The sequence below is a fragment of the Onychomys torridus genome, chromosome 15, assembly GCF_903995425.1.
Source record: "Onychomys torridus chromosome 15, mOncTor1.1, whole genome shotgun sequence".
Taxonomy (NCBI): domain Eukaryota; kingdom Metazoa; phylum Chordata; class Mammalia; order Rodentia; family Cricetidae; genus Onychomys; species Onychomys torridus.
This window is the reverse complement of record NC_050457.1, coordinates 60,133,610-60,153,546: the sequence shown is the minus strand read 5'-3', so window position 1 is coordinate 60,153,546 and position 19,937 is coordinate 60,133,610. Positions and strand designations below refer to the sequence as shown.

Sequence of the window (19,937 nt, the reverse complement as noted above, 5' to 3'; positions counted from 1 at the left end):
TTAACAAATTCATCAATTTATTAAACGTGTGTGTGTGTGTGTGTGTGTGTGTGTGTGTGTGTGTGTGTGGTGTTAGCATGCATTGGTGTAGTAGTATATGTAAACATCAGTCTGTGCATATGAGGGGGTTAGAACACCATCTTGAGTGTCATCCTCAGGAGGTATCTCTCATATTGTTCTGAAACAAGTCTCCAGGACTTAGAGATTCCTGACAGCTCAGCATCCCCAGCACTTGCCATTCAACTTTGGATTACAAGCATATACTACCACACTGGGCATTTTGTGTAGCATATAGATAGGAAACTCAGGTCTCCAAGCTTGAGCAGAGAGAACTTCCTGAGTGTTGTTTTCCCTCAGGCCCTGCATGCCATTGTTTCTAAAACTGTGACTTTTTGAACTCTTGAGTTCTCTTGAAATCTGAAGTTGGAGAATTGAAGCAAATAATATTGTTTTGTATCCATGGTCATATACTATTACTGCACATGTTACAAAACAAGGAACACAGCCCAGCGGTGGTGGTGCACAACTGTAATCCCAGCACTCGGGAGGCAGAGGCAGGTGGATCTCTGTGAGTTCAAGGCCAGCCTGGTCTACAAAGCGAGTTCCAGGAAAGGCGCAAAGCTACACAAAGAAACCCTGTCTCAAACAAAACAAAACAAAACAAAACAAAACAAAACAAAAACCAAAAACAAAAAAACAAAACAAAACAAGGAACACAATATGCAGCTTTCTCTTAATGGTTGAGGATTTTCCTTGACAAATTTTTCTTCTTAATATGCATTTACTTCTATTGATTTTTTTGCACTTGCATGTTCATAATCAATAATGTCTTAATGTTTCATGTCAGTTCATTTATTCAGATAAATGTACAAAGGAGTGACTACTTTGTATAGGTAAAACTTTAATTTTGTCATTAAAGGAAAAAAAATTGTTTTCCTTACCAGCATTAACTTAGATATATGAGTTCTGTAAGACTGTAGTCTGAACTTATACCAAGACAATTTTCAATCAATAAAGCATCATAAGTACTCATATAATATTTAAAACATTGACTCAATACATAGTGTGTGACCTTTGTTGTAACTTTAGCGTGGAACCTTAAATTAATTAACACATTTTAAGCCTGAAAGCTACCTTATAAATATCAATCTTTATAAATGTTGACAAATGCTACTTTCATCCCTGAGAAGCTCTTCTTACAAGGATGAAAATGAATGTGGAGATTCAGGGCTCCTTAATATTGTGAGTACAAGTAATACTTGAGTGCTTATCTATAAACAAAACAGCTACATGATCTCTGGAGTTCAGTCCGTACCACAGAGGACAGAACAGAAACAATTTAAGAACCAGAAGATCAGGAGAAGAACAGTGAAATGCTATGTCCAGGGTATGACACTGCTTTGCCATCATGGACTCCAAGCAATTGACGTTGTCTATACTGGGACTGCATAAAACTTGTAGTGCTACCAGTCAGTTGGATCTGAGATATACTACTGACATACCCCTCCTGGCTGAACTATTGAACTATTGGCTATTGGGAGATTCTTAGGGAGTCATTATCTTCAGGGTTATTATTTTTTTTCCCTTCTATGGAGTTCATGAGGCTCCAATACATTGTTTCAAAACCATGGCTACAAAGATGCCTCTGGTTGAGTGAAACACAAAAGAAAACAAAGACATGGATGTTGAAAAAGATGTGTGAGGGTGGAGGAGGGGTGACTGGATGGGAGGGAGATAGTGGAGTGTAGGGGGTGAAAGCAACAGTCCATTTTATACATATACAAAATAGTCAAAAATCAGATTTAATAAAGTTACAAACAAGGAATAGAAACGAGATATAGTATGGAGGTAAGTTTCATTTTGGACATAGGCTTGAGACTTTTGCTACTAAATACAGGGATATATTCACTTGCACGTTTCTTGATAATTCCTCCATAACTGGGTAATTTTTGTCAGATTTCTTCATATGAATTCAGAGGTTTGAAAGATTGCATAGTTTTTAGTATAAACAGTAGAAAAAGGAAAAAAAATCAAGTAGATTCTATAATTACATTCTTACTAATTATGATGATTTCAATAAATCAGCAGAAAAGAAAAATTATAAGGAACACAATTAAAAAAAACAAAACAAAAAAAAACAAAAAACATATCTTAAAATGTTTGACCAAAAAGTTCTAGAGACAGCTTATAGTAGTGGTTATGGACATAAAGGCTTTTAATGCTGAAAATTTGCACATGACAAGGTTAAAATGGTAAATTTTATATTACATACATTTTGCCATAATGGAAAATGAGGATTTTAAATTAAATAAATGATGTTGAAACAAAATATCATAAACCTTTTTCAAATGGCAACTGGTTTGTTTGAAAAAATAAATAAATCATCATGATATACAATGCATCAAACTATAGTTGTCTAAATAAGGCTGGCTGTGCAGAAAAAATAAATATATTAAAAGAATTTTATACAAAAATTAAGATGCAAGAGTCATTTATTCATAATAACATTTGTTTTCCCGAATGGAAGATTGCTATCTTGGAGACATGGCATCCTGATTTCATGTAACTGATTGAATGCAATTTTATTTCTGTACCTTTTTCTAGACTATAGTGTTTCTTTCCATATTTTGAAATTATACATGTGTGATGGCTTGTTTTAACTGTCATCTTGACAATCTAGAATTACTTCAGAAGAGATTCTAGTTCAGGAATTATTTCCCTCATACTGGTTTGTGGGCATGCCTCTAGTGGTTTGTCTTGATTCCTAATTGCCCCAACTCACTGTGGGTGGCTCCATCCCATAGGGTATTCCTGAATTTTTTTATTTGGTCCATATTTATTAAGCAGTAGCAAAACAGAATACATATTTGTTAGTATGGATGGCAAATACTTCCTTTGTAACAATATAATTCTATAAAAGGGAAGAAAGCTAGCTAAGCATCAGCAGAGAGCAAGGAAGCAAGGACCCTTGCATTTATTTCTCTTTGAGAATGTGGATGTAATGTTCTAGGTGTCTATCTGGGTTTACTCACAGTAGTAGACCACAATATGGAAATATAAAACAAACAAATCCTCTTAAGGTGGTTTTGGTCAAGGTATTTCATCACAAAAACAGAAATTAAACTAAAACAACTTTAAATATAACATTTTACTATCATATAAACATAAAATATGAGATATAATTGTATGATATTTTAAAAGTTCTTCTACATTTTGATTTCAAACTACCACTGAATAATAATTTTAGGAAAAGAAATGTATATATTCAGAGTAAATTACTTCTTGTTAAAGCAACTAAGTTGGTAATAAGAGAACTTTTATGAGAACTATTTTTTCTTGGTTTATTTCACAGACTGCCTCATTTTATCTTAATGTCCATTTTTAGTTATATATACATTTGCTATAATCCTGTGAGAGAATTGAATTAGGAATGCATATGAAACAGCAATATTAATACAGAATTCATTCACATATTCTTCTTTCAGCTCAACAAATAATGAGTATATTTATCTCTTTCTAAATGTTTAGGCACCAAAAGTTTTTATGATACTCTGTCTTTAATAATTGTTTCAAATGGTTCCTACACTCAAATAAGAAAGTTTTAGATTGTATTGGTTTTCATGTATTTTATTTAATAACAGCAAACTGAATCATAAAAGGAGGCTATATAGCTGGAACAAATGGAGACTGTTTCTGAGAAATTGCAATTATCCTTGATTGTTGATTTTCTCTTATCTACCACAAGGTGATAAATTTGACAAAAAGTATTCTTAATGGTTCTGGTGCATGAGGAACTAGTTTTCCATCTCTTAATGAAGTGCCTCATCACCCACTCTTTTCCTGTCTAGCGGTCTGAGGCATTGTTACAGCAAGACTTCTGTCTCCACTGAAAATCAATGCTTCTGAAATCTATTATGCAGCTGATGCCAGAAGAGATTCACCTTTACCTCGAAATACCAAGCTTCATATGAAATTATAAATACATGATTATGCAGTCACAAAGCACATACATTTTCAGCTGTAAAATAATAATTTTCATATACATTAGAATTTATCTACCATTCATACTAACTATGAAAAGTAGAGGTTTTAGATTTTACTTTACTCCTACAATTTTATGTGTGGTTTTATTTTGAAGACAATCATTTTAGCTTTTTTAATGTGCTAAAACTTATATTTTCTACTTTTTTGTCAGATGTTGCTTCCATCCATCTTGTGTGCAATGATTCTTCTCTTATTAAGATTTCAGGCTTTCCTGGAAACATTTTGAGTTTGTGTAAGTCACCGACTCTGTAGAATTCATCACCACAACTCTGAGTTTGTGGGCTCTCTTTCTCCACCAACCACTACACACACCAAGTTTGCTTTGTGCTTATCTTTGTATCTCTGAAGGGTGTTCCTTAGGGAGCAAAAGAAGTTAAGCAACAGATAACATCAGTGCTTTCATTTGTGGTCACGGTTTTCATTAAGGCAAAGTTGGAACAGGTCTACAAATCTATAAGGAGGTATACTACACAGGGATTCCATGAGAAGACAGGAAAGATTCACATGAGTTTGCTTCATTGTCAGGTTGTATACTCTGCCTATTGTTTTATTTCTGAGGAACTTTGTGAACTTTACACTCACAAAAGTACTCCCTGAATCTTTTTCCTCTACAACTTTTCACTTTTTGTCTTTGTCTACAAATATGTGTGATTTTCCCCTCAGTTATATTTCAGCAACTTTTTTTTAGGGGGAGAGGAATTGAGACAGGGTTTCTCTGTGTAGCTTTGGAGCCTTTTCTGGAACTCCCTCTGTAGCCCAGGCTGGTTTCAAACTCAGAGAGATCCTCCTGCCTCTGCCTCCAGAGTGCTGGGATGAAAAGCATGCACCACCACTGCCTGGCTCAGCATCTTTTTAAAAACAATATCCCTGTATATCTCCCTCTATTTTCTCTCCTATTGCCTGAATAAATAACTTGTAAATATTATTTCCACAACACACAATCATTTAAGCATTAGGCATTCTGGTTTTTAATTTCCAACACTGTCCAACTGAGAAAGAGCAACCTTTTCTAGATCTTCTTCAGTTCATACACCCTTCTTAAAATATGTCTTAAAGTGGACTAGTGAAAGACTTACAGGATTAAACTGCCTGCTGTCAAGTCTGATGACTTTAGTTTAATCCCTGAGAATTACAGTTCATAAGAAGAGAACCAACTTATTCCCACAAACTTTTCACTGACTTCAGATATACAGTGTGTATGTGCATGCACACACAGTTGCACGCGCATGTGCACACACACACATACACATACACACACACAGCCTATATACCAAATGAAATATACTAACTAAAAATATTTTTCTAAAAATTTATTCTTTGAGAATTCACATACTTGGAATTGATCAAAGCTTATTATATGTGTGTATGAAATTCTGAAAGCAAATAAACTAAAATATAATAAATTTACTAGAAGATATAAATTTAAGTTCTTCATTTGAACAAGGATGATGCCAAGGGAAACACCAAAGTAGATGGGAAGAAGCCCAAGGTTTCTCAGCTTTACATAAAGAATTGAGGAAAGTCAGGAGAAAGCTGGTTTTGCCCAGGGAAGAGCATACATAATGGTTGTCCAGTGCCAAGTCATCAGCCTGATAACACAAGGAACAATATATGGATGAGTCGATTATATTTAGGAATACATATGCATTTATATGTTTGCATATGCATACAAAAACAAATTAATAGAAAAGGAAGCAATAAATTTGGAAAAGAATGAAGAGAATTATAGGGGAGGATTTGAAAGGAAAAGGAAGGGAGAAATGTTATAATTATATTATAATCCCAAAGACAAAGTAAAAACATTTGACTTTAATTTGAATGTATTCCTTCTAGCATGTTTAGAATTTTTACTTTATATAAGTTACAATTAATAATTTATTTCGTAAGTGCTATTCTGAAGTTCCTCTTTAACTGTGACATATGATGATCAGAGTGGCTGTCTCCTTAATGAAACTCAACATTTAGTCTAAACAGAAAACTTCATTTCATTCAAATAGCACCAATACTGGGAGCCCTGGATCAATTGTGGATGCTGACTTACTTAATGTAGGCCCTGGGACTGATTTATCTCACCGCAAAATGAAAAAGAAGAGAGAAGGAATGAATGGAGGGTAGGGGAACTTATGGCTGATGTGTAAAATTAAAACACAAATATAATAAATTTAAAAAGGAGGAAAAAAGAAGGAAACATAAAATTGACCATGTGTATACATTCAAACCCTTATTAACAAGCTACTTACTTTAGAGCTTGTTTTGAAATCTGAAATTCATTTATAGACTTGTTCAAAAGAAAAAAAAAATCCAACCCACCAAATAACAACAACAACAAAACCCATAAAAATGTGTCTGCTTATAAAGAACAAATCTAAAACAAACAATGTTCTTGGTACAACAAGGTCCCAAAAGTTGAGCTTCCCTCATGCCAAGTATATGTCAGATGTTTCTCAAAACCAACCCTCTATAATACGCAGAAAACAAAAGAAATTACAGATACTTCTGAGTCACAGTTGAACAATAAAAGTGAATGCAATCTAGAAATCTGACATGAAACAATAAATGAAAATGTGTTTATAGACTGATAAGTAACAGTTTAGATTTGAAATTTTTAAAAAGACTCCTAGCTAACAATGTTGAACCTTTTAAATACAAGTGCAAATATTTATATTTACACAAAGCTCAGTAAACATTTATTTATTTACTCAGCAAAAGAAAGCATCTCTTACAGTCATGTCATGTAAGATGGTTTCTGTTTTGTCAAATGATTCTTTACTGCTATTTTGGAATAGTCAATATTTGATTTGAAGATTTCATTAAAGTTGAATTACTTGAGTGAGTGGTGATAAGGTTGTGCCAAATTAAATGTTTACCTGTCTTGGGATCAATAGAGAAATAAGGTTGACCCTGAAGAATGCTGTAGACTACTCTGGCACTGTTTCCATAGGTGGGGTCATCTGCGTCGGTGGCCTTGACCTGGAGCACATAGGCACCTGCAAAATAACACAATGTTATTTTTCTTCACAAGGGTGAAAGTCATATTTGACTGTTCTATAAATGCTTTGAGTACACTTTGCACGCAATAATTACTTAAGCAACATAACTGGGCAGTTTCAAGTCCAAGAGACAATGACTACCCTCAACTCACCAAGTACATTATTATCATAAAGATTGAACAAAAGTGGTAAAATAAGGAGAACTCTTGCAAGCCACTGGCAATGATGTTAATATTATTTCATGATAACAATACAAGGTTCATTATTTAAACTGTAAATATTAAGGTACATTGTTATCTAGTAAGTCTACTATGAGTGGGTACACATATAAAAGAAAAAAAAATGTTGAGGAGATATCCACACTGTGGAGGCAAGAAAGGCCTACTGCCATGAGCCAAGAATTTGAACAAAGCTAAGTAGCCATTCATTAATAAGTGGAAAAAATAATATAGTATATAAACACAGTGTGATACCAAAAAGCTATGTAAAATACTGGAATCCTTGTGTTTGAAGGAACACAAAGTCTCAGAGTTCCTTGTGTTAAGTGGAATAAGCCATCTGAAAGACAAATACCAAATGATCTCTCATACATGTGTGATCTAAACTAATAGACCTCACAGAAGCTGAAGATTTAAGGGAGCTTACAAGAGGTTTGGGGATATAGAGGGAGGGGGTGAAGTATGATCAATGCTAACTGACTTCCAGTTACATGGCGAAAAAAAGCTCTGGTGAACTATGGCAGAACAAGGTAATCATAATAAAACAATGTGCTTCAGATTTCAAAGGGCTAGAAGAAAGTTTCATTAAATTTTTACCATGTGGAAATGACAAACATTGAGATGACTAAAATAATTATATTTAACTTGATTTTATCATCAAATGGAACATGTATGAGAATTCTCTTGAATTCCACTAGTATTTGCAACTTTATGCATGAAATTATGTTTCCTGTTTAATGAGTGTATATATATAAAATATAAAATGTAGGTAACAATGGAGTTGTGATTGTAATTGATGTATATATCAAAAACATTTTAAAACTATGTTTGTTTCCAGTACATAGATCATTGAACTGAAAGGCATCACAACATCTTTATTGATTTACATACCAAAGAAAACATCAGGTACCATTTACATGAGCTCAGCTGCTCACTATGGAAGCTTGAATTTCATGATTAAAATATCAATAGAGAAGCTAAAAGGTTTAGAGGCTGCTAAGTGTTATGTAACTTCAATTTACAAATCAACAATGGCCTCTAACTGTGAGGAAGCCTTTAATTAGAAAATAATATTAAACCAAGAATACAAAAATGATCAGAAATACTTGCACTGTCCAATAGCAGGAGAGGATCTCTTGGTCTCAGGGCCTAATTATTCACTAGGTTTGGGGCATAGCAAATCATTATAGCCAAACCGAAGTATTTGTACCTTTTTTTTTTTTTTTTTTTTTGGTTTTTGAGAATTGTGCATAGATTTAGGTACTAAGAAACGCAGAAAAAATTTTTAATGTTATACATTCATATATATATATGTATACATATATATACTTTATAAGAACTTTAAAACTATCTCTTTCAAATGCTATGTGCAATACTACGATTCTTTGTTTAAAATAAAGAAAAAAGACAAGATATTACAAATTATAACAAAAGTCTTAACTAAGTCATATTATGATCTGTAGAAATTTCCAATGATATGAAAATATGCATATTTAATATAAATAAACACTCATATATATTCATATAGAGAAATGAATATGTAACTTAATATTTCTCATAAATAGTTAATACCATGTACATCCAAGTTGTTATACTGAACGAGTCATCTTCGCTAACTGGGGGATACAGCACAAACACCAAACAGACAGTGAATTGTCAGGGCAAAGGGACTAATCATCTTTCTATGTGTACTTTCAAAAAATAAAAAAATAAATAAAAACTACACTATTTAGATGAAGAAATAATGTTGTAGAATTTCAATAGTATGTACTTATCTCAAATGATTTTAGGGACTTCAAGCCATATGAACAGGGGAAAATTATGTTGCAGTACCCTTTTATAGGGGAATTGTAGACAATGCCAAGAAACTGCAAATAATGCCTAATATTATCCATTGTTATCAATATTTTTATTACTATCAGTATTACTTAGTGTCTAAGTTAGAACTGGTGCAAATCCTTTTTCAAGTTTTCCAGGTATAAATAAACCACTTTTCATTAAATGCTGTCTTTTTATGGAACCATCCTGTAACTGCCTCGATAGGTTAGCATCCTGATTTTTCTCAAAACATCAACTCTAAACCTTTTCTTACCTACTTTTCCCTCCAGCTTCTTTTACAAAGACATACGGTCTCTCATTCAATAAGCAAAAATTATGTCACTTTCTATTAAAAATAAGTTAAAAGCAAGACAAATCCAAATAGCCTTTTAGTCCATTTATATACCTAATGGATAACATCTCAACTCAGCCATCTCCATTGTGCCTTTGGGGTAGATCCAACCATGCTACAAGAGTCTGTATCACACTTGCTCACACTCCCTTCCTGTTTGTGAGGAGTCTTTCATGCTGTGTGTTCTTGCTGTCATCATTAACATGCTACCTGGAGAAAATTGTATTTTCCATCAGCTTCCCAGCATCGTGTTGTATCAATGAGTCCTTCTATGTCTGTTTTTGGCCAAGATCACCCATTCACTACTTTATAACCTATTAGTCTTGGCATATTCATATTTCTTTAACTCCTAAGCATCTTCTGTATTCTCTCCATCTTCAGTCACGGCTGCAGGGGAAACTTCTGAGTATTAGGAATGCAGGTCTAGAACTTCTCTTCAAACAGTTCAATTACTGTTCTTGTGTTAGCTCTCAATTCTTAACCTCAGAAACTACAAGTGATATACAGCCAAAGCTGAGAAGGTCCCTTCTACATACTCTTCCTGAAAGAATCTACCAGCTGGTAGACCCTCTGTACCATGTCAGTATATACCACACTCCCAGGTATGAATGCTAGCTTCAGTAATAATATTAATGTGATGTGATACACATTTATCTCTGCTTTTCTTTTTTGTCTAAGGTCAGAAAAATTAACATATTTTGTAATACTATTGCATGAGCGAATATAACAAATTTCAATAGACTTTATGGTACAATAATAATAGGTACTATTTAAATGTTTGTTAAAAACAACAACAAAACTATACAAACACATCATTCATGGGAATCAAGTATAAACATTTCAACACTAATATGAGTCATGTTCTTATCATCCACTTGTTAATATTTAAAAAACTCATTTGGTTATTATGGATTTTTAAAAAGGTGATGTGTGGATGTGCTTTTCATACTTATTAAAATACAAAAGTTCACATAATAAACCTTGTTGGGGTTGTTTTTATTTGTTTGTTTGTTTGTTTTCGAGACAGGGTTTCTCTGTGTAGTTTTGGTGCCTGTCCTGGTTCTGTCTATAGACTAGGCTGGCCTCTACCTGACAGAGACCCACCTGGCTCTGCCTTCCAAGTGCTAAGTATTAAAGGTGTGCACCACCACCACCACCACCACCACCACCACCACCACCACCTGGTGCATTTATTTTTCTTAATTCAATTAAAATATAGTTTTATCACTCTACTGTTCCTCTCTTCCTTTTATCCTTCCCCTATAAGATCCTCTTTCTCTCTCCCAAATTCTTTAACCAATCATTGTTACATAGACATGTAAATTGATTAACATACAAATACTATTTGGTGAATCTGTCTGTTTCCAGGGCTGACTATTCCTTGGATCACCGCACAGGGAGCTCATCCCTGGGGAAGGAATTGTTTCCCCCTCTATAGCTGTTCATTATCTATAGCTCTTCATCTAGACATGGGACTCCATGGGATTTTCCCAATCTACACTGAAATGTCAACTGGTTTTTGTATTGTTCGTGTCTTATTTAGAGAGCCATGTTGTTGAGGTGTCATGGGTGTCGTTTCCTGTAGCCACCAGAGAGTGCAATCTCTTAGCATTCTTCCTGATTCTCTAGCTCTTACAGTCATTCTGTCCTCTATTCCAGAATGTTCCTTGAGCCTTGATTTCTAGAAGAAACCAAGTTCCTTTTCGAGAAAAACATTATTTTTGTTATTTACATCTCGACTGCAGATTCCCTTCCCTCCTCTCCTACAAGTCCCTCCATCAACTCCCCCCCCACCCTCCCATCCACTCTTCCTTCATTTGTTTTCAGAAAAGTGCAGGCCTCCCATGGATATAAAGAAAACATGGCATATCAAATTGCAGTAAGATTAGGCACCTCCTCTTGTATTAAGGCTGGCCAAGGCAACCCAGTATGAGGAATAGGATCCCAAAAGCTAGAAAAAGAGTCAGAGACAGCCCCCTGCCCCCACTGTTAGAAACCCCACAAGATGACCAAGCTATACAACTGTAACATATATACAGAGTGCCTAGGTCAGTCCCATGCAGGCTCCCTGGTTGTCCATGCAATCTTTGTGAAACCAATGAGCCCAGTTTGGTTGATTCTGTGAGTTTTCTTGTAGTATCCTTGAACTCTCTGGATCCTATAATGATCCTCCCACTCGTTCTTCTGCAGGATTCCCTGAGCTCCACCTAATATTTTTCGCTGTGCGTCTCTGCATCTATTCCCATCAGAAAATATATTTTTAAAGATGCTGTAGAATTTGTTCATTGATTAGGTGTGGTGGGTATTGTGTTCACTGAAATATTGTGTGTTCCCAAAAATAAACTTATCTGGGGTCAGAGAACAGTATGGCCACAATATTAAACATGAGAATAGGCAGTGGTAACACACGCCTTTAATCCTAGCATTTCAGAAACAGAAATCCCTCTGGAACTCTGAGGTGAAGGCCACATTAGAAACAATAATGGCCTTGGGTTTGATATTATTAATAAGACTCTTTAAGATTCATACTACAATTAGGTCCATCTGAAATATTTGAAACTATTAAAATAGACTGGAGAAGACATCTCCTATTGCAATCTCCCAGGGTGCTATGTAAGTCCCTTGAACTACAGTTTTAGGATCAGTTTCTCTTTTCTTTATTGCTCATCCTGACAAAGCTCATCCTGGCTCCAGAGTAACCTCAGTACCATTAATGGTATGACACTGAGTCATAATTCTTTATTTGGTCCAAGGATGTAGAAGCACTTTGAGGTTATAAAATCTCTTGCTACATATGAACTAAACATTTTAGACTATACATATTTACACCTCTTGATCAAATATTACATTGATGGATAAGTGAATGCATTTTTATGAGCACTTCATCTCATAGCTGTATGCCAAGAATTCTATTCCATGAATACCAATGCAAATGGAAATGTTTCCTGCACAAGCTCACTGAACTCCAATTTATGGTTATGGCACAGCGCTGCCTCTTTCATATCTAATACCATTTGAAAGTGTTTTCACAGATACTGTTAAGAAATTCAACAGAAATTATGAAAAAAAAAATGTGTGAGATTGTAATGCATTTACTCGGTGGCTCTCAAAATCCAGTAGCCCTTGCATTTATTTCCAATGTGGCATCATAGTCCTAATAGAGCCCTGCAATTACTGTTAATTCAAACAGATTTAGAGAAATAGGATAATTTAGAGCTCGTTTAGTAACAACAAACATTTATAACATGATTGTTTTTACTTGATTAGATTGCTTAATCATGACAAGTGTTACATGGGGTATCCATCTATAAGGTATCTATCCATTGCCCTGTTCAGTTATATGCATCTAAACTATTATGTTTAAAATGTATAATAAATAGTGCACGTGTGTGTGTGTGTGTGTGTGTGTGTGTGTGTGTGTGTGTGTGTGTGTGTGTGTGTGTGTAGACCAAAAGTAAAAAAGTTTGAATCCTGGAGTCTATTAATTAAATGATTTATCGTTTTTCAAACATTACTAAAATAATAATGAACATTTTATAGATCAATTTATATCACCAAACATTGCTAAAATAATAGTGTAGTTTCTACAGATAAATTTATATCCCCCAAAGTGAACCTTACCTAATATTGTAAACTGCTCGTGTAGTAATTTATATATTAGTATTTATATTACCCTTTCCCAAACTGAATCTGGCAAAGTCAATAAGATCAAGTATAAACTAACAGAACTCCTCGCCTCCCTTTCCTGCTTAACATTGATTGTTTAAGTGTTGCGTTTGTATCACATTTCAAGTTGGCCAAACCTGAAGAAGCTTGCTGGGACCTACTAGCTGAGGCTTCCTTGCTATGAATACTGGTGTGGAAATGACTGAAGTATATGGAGTTCTTTCAACACTTTGAAGGACACATGGCTAGAGTAAGCCACATAAGAAGCCACACACAGAAAACCAATGTTCTTGATTAAATCTGACTCTATCTCAGCCTCCAGACACTGTGATGGTTTGAGGACATAAATTCTGTGTCATGTGCTATGACTCTAAATTAGACTGAGGATTCTTGTTTCTCACAATTGACAAAATTTTGGTAAGTAATTGAAACCTTAGCCTTGCTCTCATCAAGTCTATGATGGAGGTATAAATAGTCAAAATCTCCAAGAAGTCACTTATAAATTAATTCATATGAAAATCACTGAGCAAAATAACTGATGAAAAGTGGAATTTCCCAAATATTATTCTCAAATTTCTTCAGCTTAATAGTGAAAGGACAAAGTCAACAAAATATATTGAATAGAATGATAACTCAGTTTTTGAGATTAACTTCAATATTGTTTAAGATGATCTTTTTGACATGGGAACATGAAAAATTACAGTATGAGCAGCAAGATTATTTACAGTCTGACATCCTTGTGTTTCCATTTAAAATGTATTCAATTTCTACAAACATCTTCTAGGAAATCTTTTATCACCCACAGAGCTTTGCCACTTAATCTGGGGAAGGTAATCATCTAAGTGCCTCACTGGAAAATAATCAAGTGAGTTTTGTAAGGATAAAAATAAAAATAAAAATAATAATAAAAATAATAATAATGTTGGAAATTCCACAGGATTCTACATCTTCTTCTTCTTGTAGTTTGCTTCTTGGATTAAGCCTGAACTCCAATTCTCTTTCCACTGTCTACCCCACTACACTCTGCTTTATTTTCATGGTGACTCCATCAGAGCTTTCCTTAATTGGAATATTAGTCTTCTTTGAGCTCAGTATTAACCTTGAACAATTTTAAGTCGACACACATCTTCCTCTAGTTTCCTCAGTACTGATTCTGCTAAACTTAATTCTTCTCTCAAGAAAGAATGGTGTTCCTTATATTTTCCTGTTTGCCTGATAGTATTTCATTTCTCGATACGAATCTCTTCAAATTGTCTCTATTAATGACTTTCTCAACATTGTTTACTCTTGATTCTCACTTGCTTCTCTGATAATCAATTACTCTTCCTTAAAGTGTTCTTTTTTTCCTCCCTGTGTTGAAAAGTTCATGGGTCCCAGATACAAAGAAGCTAATTAAAAAGGAGGACTCAAGGCAGGATGCCTGCATACCCCTGGGAAGGGAAATTACTTTTCTCCACTGTACTGGGGTTGGCTGGGAATGGGAAAAATAGAGATCAGGTGGAGAGGGTGGAGCGGGAAGAGTACTGGAAGAGAAGGCTGGAAATCAGGTCTATTGTAGAGTGAGGTAGAAATTCCCAGGAATATACATGATCTCTTAGGATTAGGGGCTAGTATCATGAACTGGCTATCTCCTGTAACCAGGCAAGACTTAGAGTAGATGCATTGGGATACCAGCCCAGTCACATAACTCTTAACTTAGAATTTGCCCTGCATAAAGGTGGCATAGAAATTGTGGGAATGGCCAACCAATGACTGGTCCAGCTTAATTCTATGCCAGAAGAAGGATCTCTACCCTGACACCGACTGGAGTCCCATGACCCAGAGAATGGATAGCCAAGAGACCTAGGAAAGAACCAAACATGACTGGCAAAAAAAAAAAAAAAAAAAAAAAAAGAATAAGTGAGTATAATGATGCCTAATGATACTCTGCTATATGCAGGGCTTGGTGCCTAGTCCAATTGTCATCAGAGAGGCTTCATTCAGCAATGATAAAAACATATGCAGAGACTCAGAGTCAAACATTAGCTGGAGCTCTGTAAATCCTGTGGAAGACAGGGAGGAAAGATTATAGGAGCCAAATGGGTCAAGGACACAAGAAAACCCACAGAATCAATGAACCTGAACACGGAAAGTGGCCCATAGATACTGAACTGTCACCATAGGAAGCTGCATGGGACTGACCCAGGCCCTCTGCATATACATCACAGTTGTGTAGCTTGGTCTTTTTGCTGGACTCCTAACAGGGGGAACAGGAGCTGTCTCTGACTCTTTTGCCAGCTTTTGGTAACCATGTCTCCGTATCCAGCTTTAACAAAAGGGAAGGTACCTACCCTTACCATGGGAGGCCTGCCCTTTCCTGAATAGAAATGCAGGAGTAGATGGGATGGCAGAGAGAAGTTGTGGGGAAGGTCAGGGAGAAGAGAAAGGGAAACTGCAGTCAGGATGCCAAAAAAAAAAAAGTGTATTTCTTGTATTTTAAAAATCATTTAAAAAAGAAAAAAAAAAGAGTTCATGTGTACTAGATTTTTATCTCTCACTCTATGTGCCTAAGTGTACAGTCTTCTTCATATGAGTCACTAGGTGACATGGACAGATGTGGATCAATAAAGGAAAAAGATGAAGTCATGCATTGCTGGTAGCTCTTCATTTACCAGTGGAGCCTTGTGAGTTGTCCCCCATCCATAATGGAATGCTAACTGGTATTGTCATTATTTTAGGTCTTCGGTGACCAGATAAAACGGTTATAAAAGCCAGACTATCAGGACATCTGCTAGGAGATAATGTCTTATCTATACAACTTGGAGTTGTACTCATTTGTCTTATAGAGTATGTATCCAACTTTGTCTTCATCAAAACTCTCTTAATTGATTGCTGTTGCTCTGCATTTCTTTGCCTTTCCAGCTGCAGGTCTGTCCACACTACCCAACTGTTTCCTACTGCCTCAGTAAAAGAATAGTTTCTTATACACAGAGTGAGTGCTATTTCAGAATCTGCTCTCGATGCTTGCCCTAATGGGAAGCAAAGCCTCCTTTTCCATCCACTTCATCAACAGGTCTCCATATCTTCTCTTTCAGAAATTCAGTTCCACAAGTTAAGTGCACCTTATCCCAGCTCTTGTTTTCTACTGATTTCCCTCCAATCTGTTCGTGGCAGTATGAAATTGATAATGTTTTGTTTTCTTTGTGAGGAAACCAGAAATAACTGTAGAGCTTGGCATATGGTACTTGACTTCATATGTGTTTGTCATGTAAGTTAATATAAGAACAAATGTGTCTGGCAAACCAAACAGAAAAAGAACAAGAAAAATTTTTGAGCAACTGATATTTGCAATGCTTGATGAAGGCCTAGGGAGAAAGCTCCAGAAAGTTCTCACTATGCAATCATAAGGCTCAGTGTTCAATCATCAACACACACATAAACACACACACACACATACACACACACACACACACACACACACACACACACACACACACACTCACACACAGACACAGACACACACACACACACACACACACACACACACAATTCTAGTGTTCCAGTGTGAATAAGCAATATTGCAGCTATTTCAGTGCTTAAAACAAATAATTGACGCAAGAAGGGAGATCCTGGGGGCAGAGTGTGAGGGGTGCAGGAGATGGCCAGAAAGAGATGGAAGAAGAAAATTAGGGGCAGATAGGATTAAACTACCTTGTACACATCCATTAAGTTTTAGACTTTTTAAAAATTTTTTTCTTTTATGTGTATGGATGTTTTGTGTACATGTATATTTGTACACCATATACATGCTTGATGCCTACAGAGGCCAGAAAAGGGTGTCTCATAACTTGTCTCTGGGGATATGGTCATTTGTGGGCTGCTGTGTGGGCACTGGGAATTGAAATCTGACCCTCTGGAAGGGCAGCCAGTATGCTTTAACCCCTGAGCCATCTCTCCAGCCCCTTCAGTTTTTTTAAAAAAGAAAATAAATGGTGTAGTCTAGCTCCAGTTAATGGAGATCATTCCGTGATTGCTGAGAGGATCTGGCAGCATGTGTGAAAAGTGAGTTGGCAAAATTCTGCCTGATCTTATTGCATCCATACTAAAGATGCAGAAAGGAATGCACTCAAAACTATACAGCGTCGAGGCCTTTCCCAAAGTCACCCACTTTCCCCGGTAAATCTTTGTTTCCTTAAAGTTACACAGAACCTTCCTTTAAGCATTCCCAGGTGAGGACCATGTTTTCAAACACATGAGCTTACAAGAGATAGTTTACATACAAAACGCAACCTGGGCTATTGCACAAACCAAATGATCCTTAAAACCCAACCTTCCTGGATGATCTAATAGATCATCTAACAGTTGTATCATTATAAATAAGGTCATAATATATATTATTACATAAACAAAAGAATTCATATCAGAGGTTTAATCCATTAGTACTTAAAGTAGAACAAAATATATCTGATTATATATTTATGGTAAACATAATATAGCTTGGCTATTGTTAGTATGGGTTTAATTAGGAAAATAAGAGATAATTATGTCTAATTATCTACAACCATTTCATGTTGTATTACCTAGAATGGCTTCAATAAAGAAGAAGGGAAAAATCCTCTTGCCCAGTATATTCCAGCAAATAACATTAGGTCATAAAAATAGTTCTTTTGTTTCTATTTCCGAAGTAAAATATGCTTAAGAGTTTATTTATTTATTTTTATTTAAAAAACTGTATTTAGAAGAGCTCCTTGAGAGGAGGGGAGATGTTGTTCCTAGCTCACTGCAGAGGTACATTACAATTCAAATCATGAGGCCTTGGTTCTCTGAACACATTTCCTGACAGGTCACTACTGGTTATAGAAGAACTGTAGTTGGACAGAAGCCAGTATTGCCTTTGTGGAACTTGGGCTTATAAAAATACCACATATAAAATGCTGTGAAGCTAAACCCTGTTAGATGTTTGGGAAAAAAAAATGTTTTATTGAAAGAAGCCTTCATTCTAATGTACACATCCATGTATCTGACCCCAGCAAGAAAGCATCCCACACCGTCAATACATTTACTGCTTAGCAAACTCAGAAAGATGCATCCTCCAGATTGTCTGAAGTCAGACACCTTAAAATTTAGTTTTGCTTTCCCTGTTTTCTCTGCTCTTCTGCTTGATATTGAAGTATCCACATTTATAAAAGCATCAGCAGTGCTACTGTTTTTCAATATAAATGATGGATAATGGCTTCCTTTACTAAGAACACTTTGTGTTAGCATCACAGTCCAAAGCTGTTTATTCTTAGCATGTAAGTTACCCCATCCTGGCAATGTCTGACATTTATTGCCTACAGAAATAGGTAACACATCAGTTGTAGTCTAGGACACTTCCCCTTTCAACTATATTTGACTTACAGAAGATAAACGTAAAGTTTCTTTCTGTTATACAGAATGCTGGAAGCAAATTTAAATGGTTGATACTTAAAATGCATCAAGTATCCTACTATTATGCACCATTTTCTCTTTACAAAGTAAACACAGTTCTGGAAGTGCATGTGTAGATTACATATATTTATTTCCTTTCTTAAATCTCTCTCTCTCCCTCTCTCCCTCCATGCTACATATATGGTTGTCTTAGAGGCAATAAGGTGATGAGGTGTCAGAGCCTTGCAAACTGAAGTTACAGCTGCAATAAGTGGGTGTTGGGAACGAAATGGGGGTTCCAATGGAAGAGCAAGGTATGTTGTCACTTCTGAGCCATACCCGCCTCCTCCAACAAATATGTTCCTTTCACTGCTGACATGTTCACTGTCCTTTAGTGGTCAAGATCACTTTCATACACATTCATGTATCCCTGACTCCCACATTTCCCTAATACAGCATCTATCAGAACTTTACTGGATGAGTTATTTAATAATTATTTTAAATTAAACTCTATACTTTCTTTGATGTCATGAATGTGGAAAGTAATAATGACGGAGAAATGAAGAATAACACCTGAAGTTTTACTGTCAGTTATTTTAGTTATAAAACAATTTTACTGTTATTTTTCTCATGTCTCTTTCCTATTATAACTTCTACTGAGCTATAATCTCAATGGACAAGAATAGGATAATTACCATTTTCATATTTTATCATATTTGCATAACTTGGAAATAGTTTACATTCATTAAGACATATGTTTAGAGGTAGGATAAGTAGGTATGCATTTTCTGGAGCAATGATGTGTGTAAAATACAAAATGACTCTTTTCATGTATTTGCAAATGAGAATGACAATGTAAAAACTAATTTTATTTAACCACACTAATGCTCAAAATGATAGATGAGAGAGGACACACACTGTTTGTTTGCCTTTTGTGGTCTGTGTTATCTCATTCAATATAATCTAGAACAATCCATTTATTTACTGGTAAATTTCATTTTTCTTTACAGCTGAATAGTATTCCATTGTATAAATATACTACATTTGATTCATTTGTTGAATGACATTCAGAATGTTTCTATTATCTGGCTACTGTAAATAGACAGCAATAACCATTGCTGAGCAAGAATCTCTGGGGTGGGTTACCAAGAACTGTGGGCATGTGCCATGGTGTGGCATTGCTGGGTCGTATGGTAATTTTAATTTTAGTTTTTAGAGTATTCTCCACACTAAATTCCACAGTGGCTGTGCCAAAGTCTTATTCCACCAATAGGGAATGAAGGTTCCTCTTTCTTTATAACATTGACAGAATTCACTGACAGTTGTATTGTTGATATTAGCCATTCTTGCTAGAGTGATAGGAAATCTCAAAGTTTATAAGTGTATAATACTCTAATTGCTAAATATGATGAAGACTGTTGTATGTTTTATAGTAATATTTATTTTTTATATTGAGAACTC

The 19,937-nt window shown here is 35.3% G+C and overlaps 1 protein-coding gene across 2 annotated transcripts in view; it reads right to left on the bottom strand.

The window, feature by feature from the left end:
• The window catches only part of Cdh12 (cadherin 12), a 684,197-nt gene that overhangs the window by 81,915 nt on the left and 582,345 nt on the right, over positions 1–19,937 (bottom strand). For both annotated transcript variants that reach the window (XM_036206975.1, XM_036206976.1), the window contains one exon: positions 6,912–7,031. In XM_036206975.1, coding sequence (XP_036062868.1) covers positions 6,912–7,031 — 120 coding nt within the window. The remainder of the gene's footprint in view (positions 1–6,911; positions 7,032–19,937) is intronic.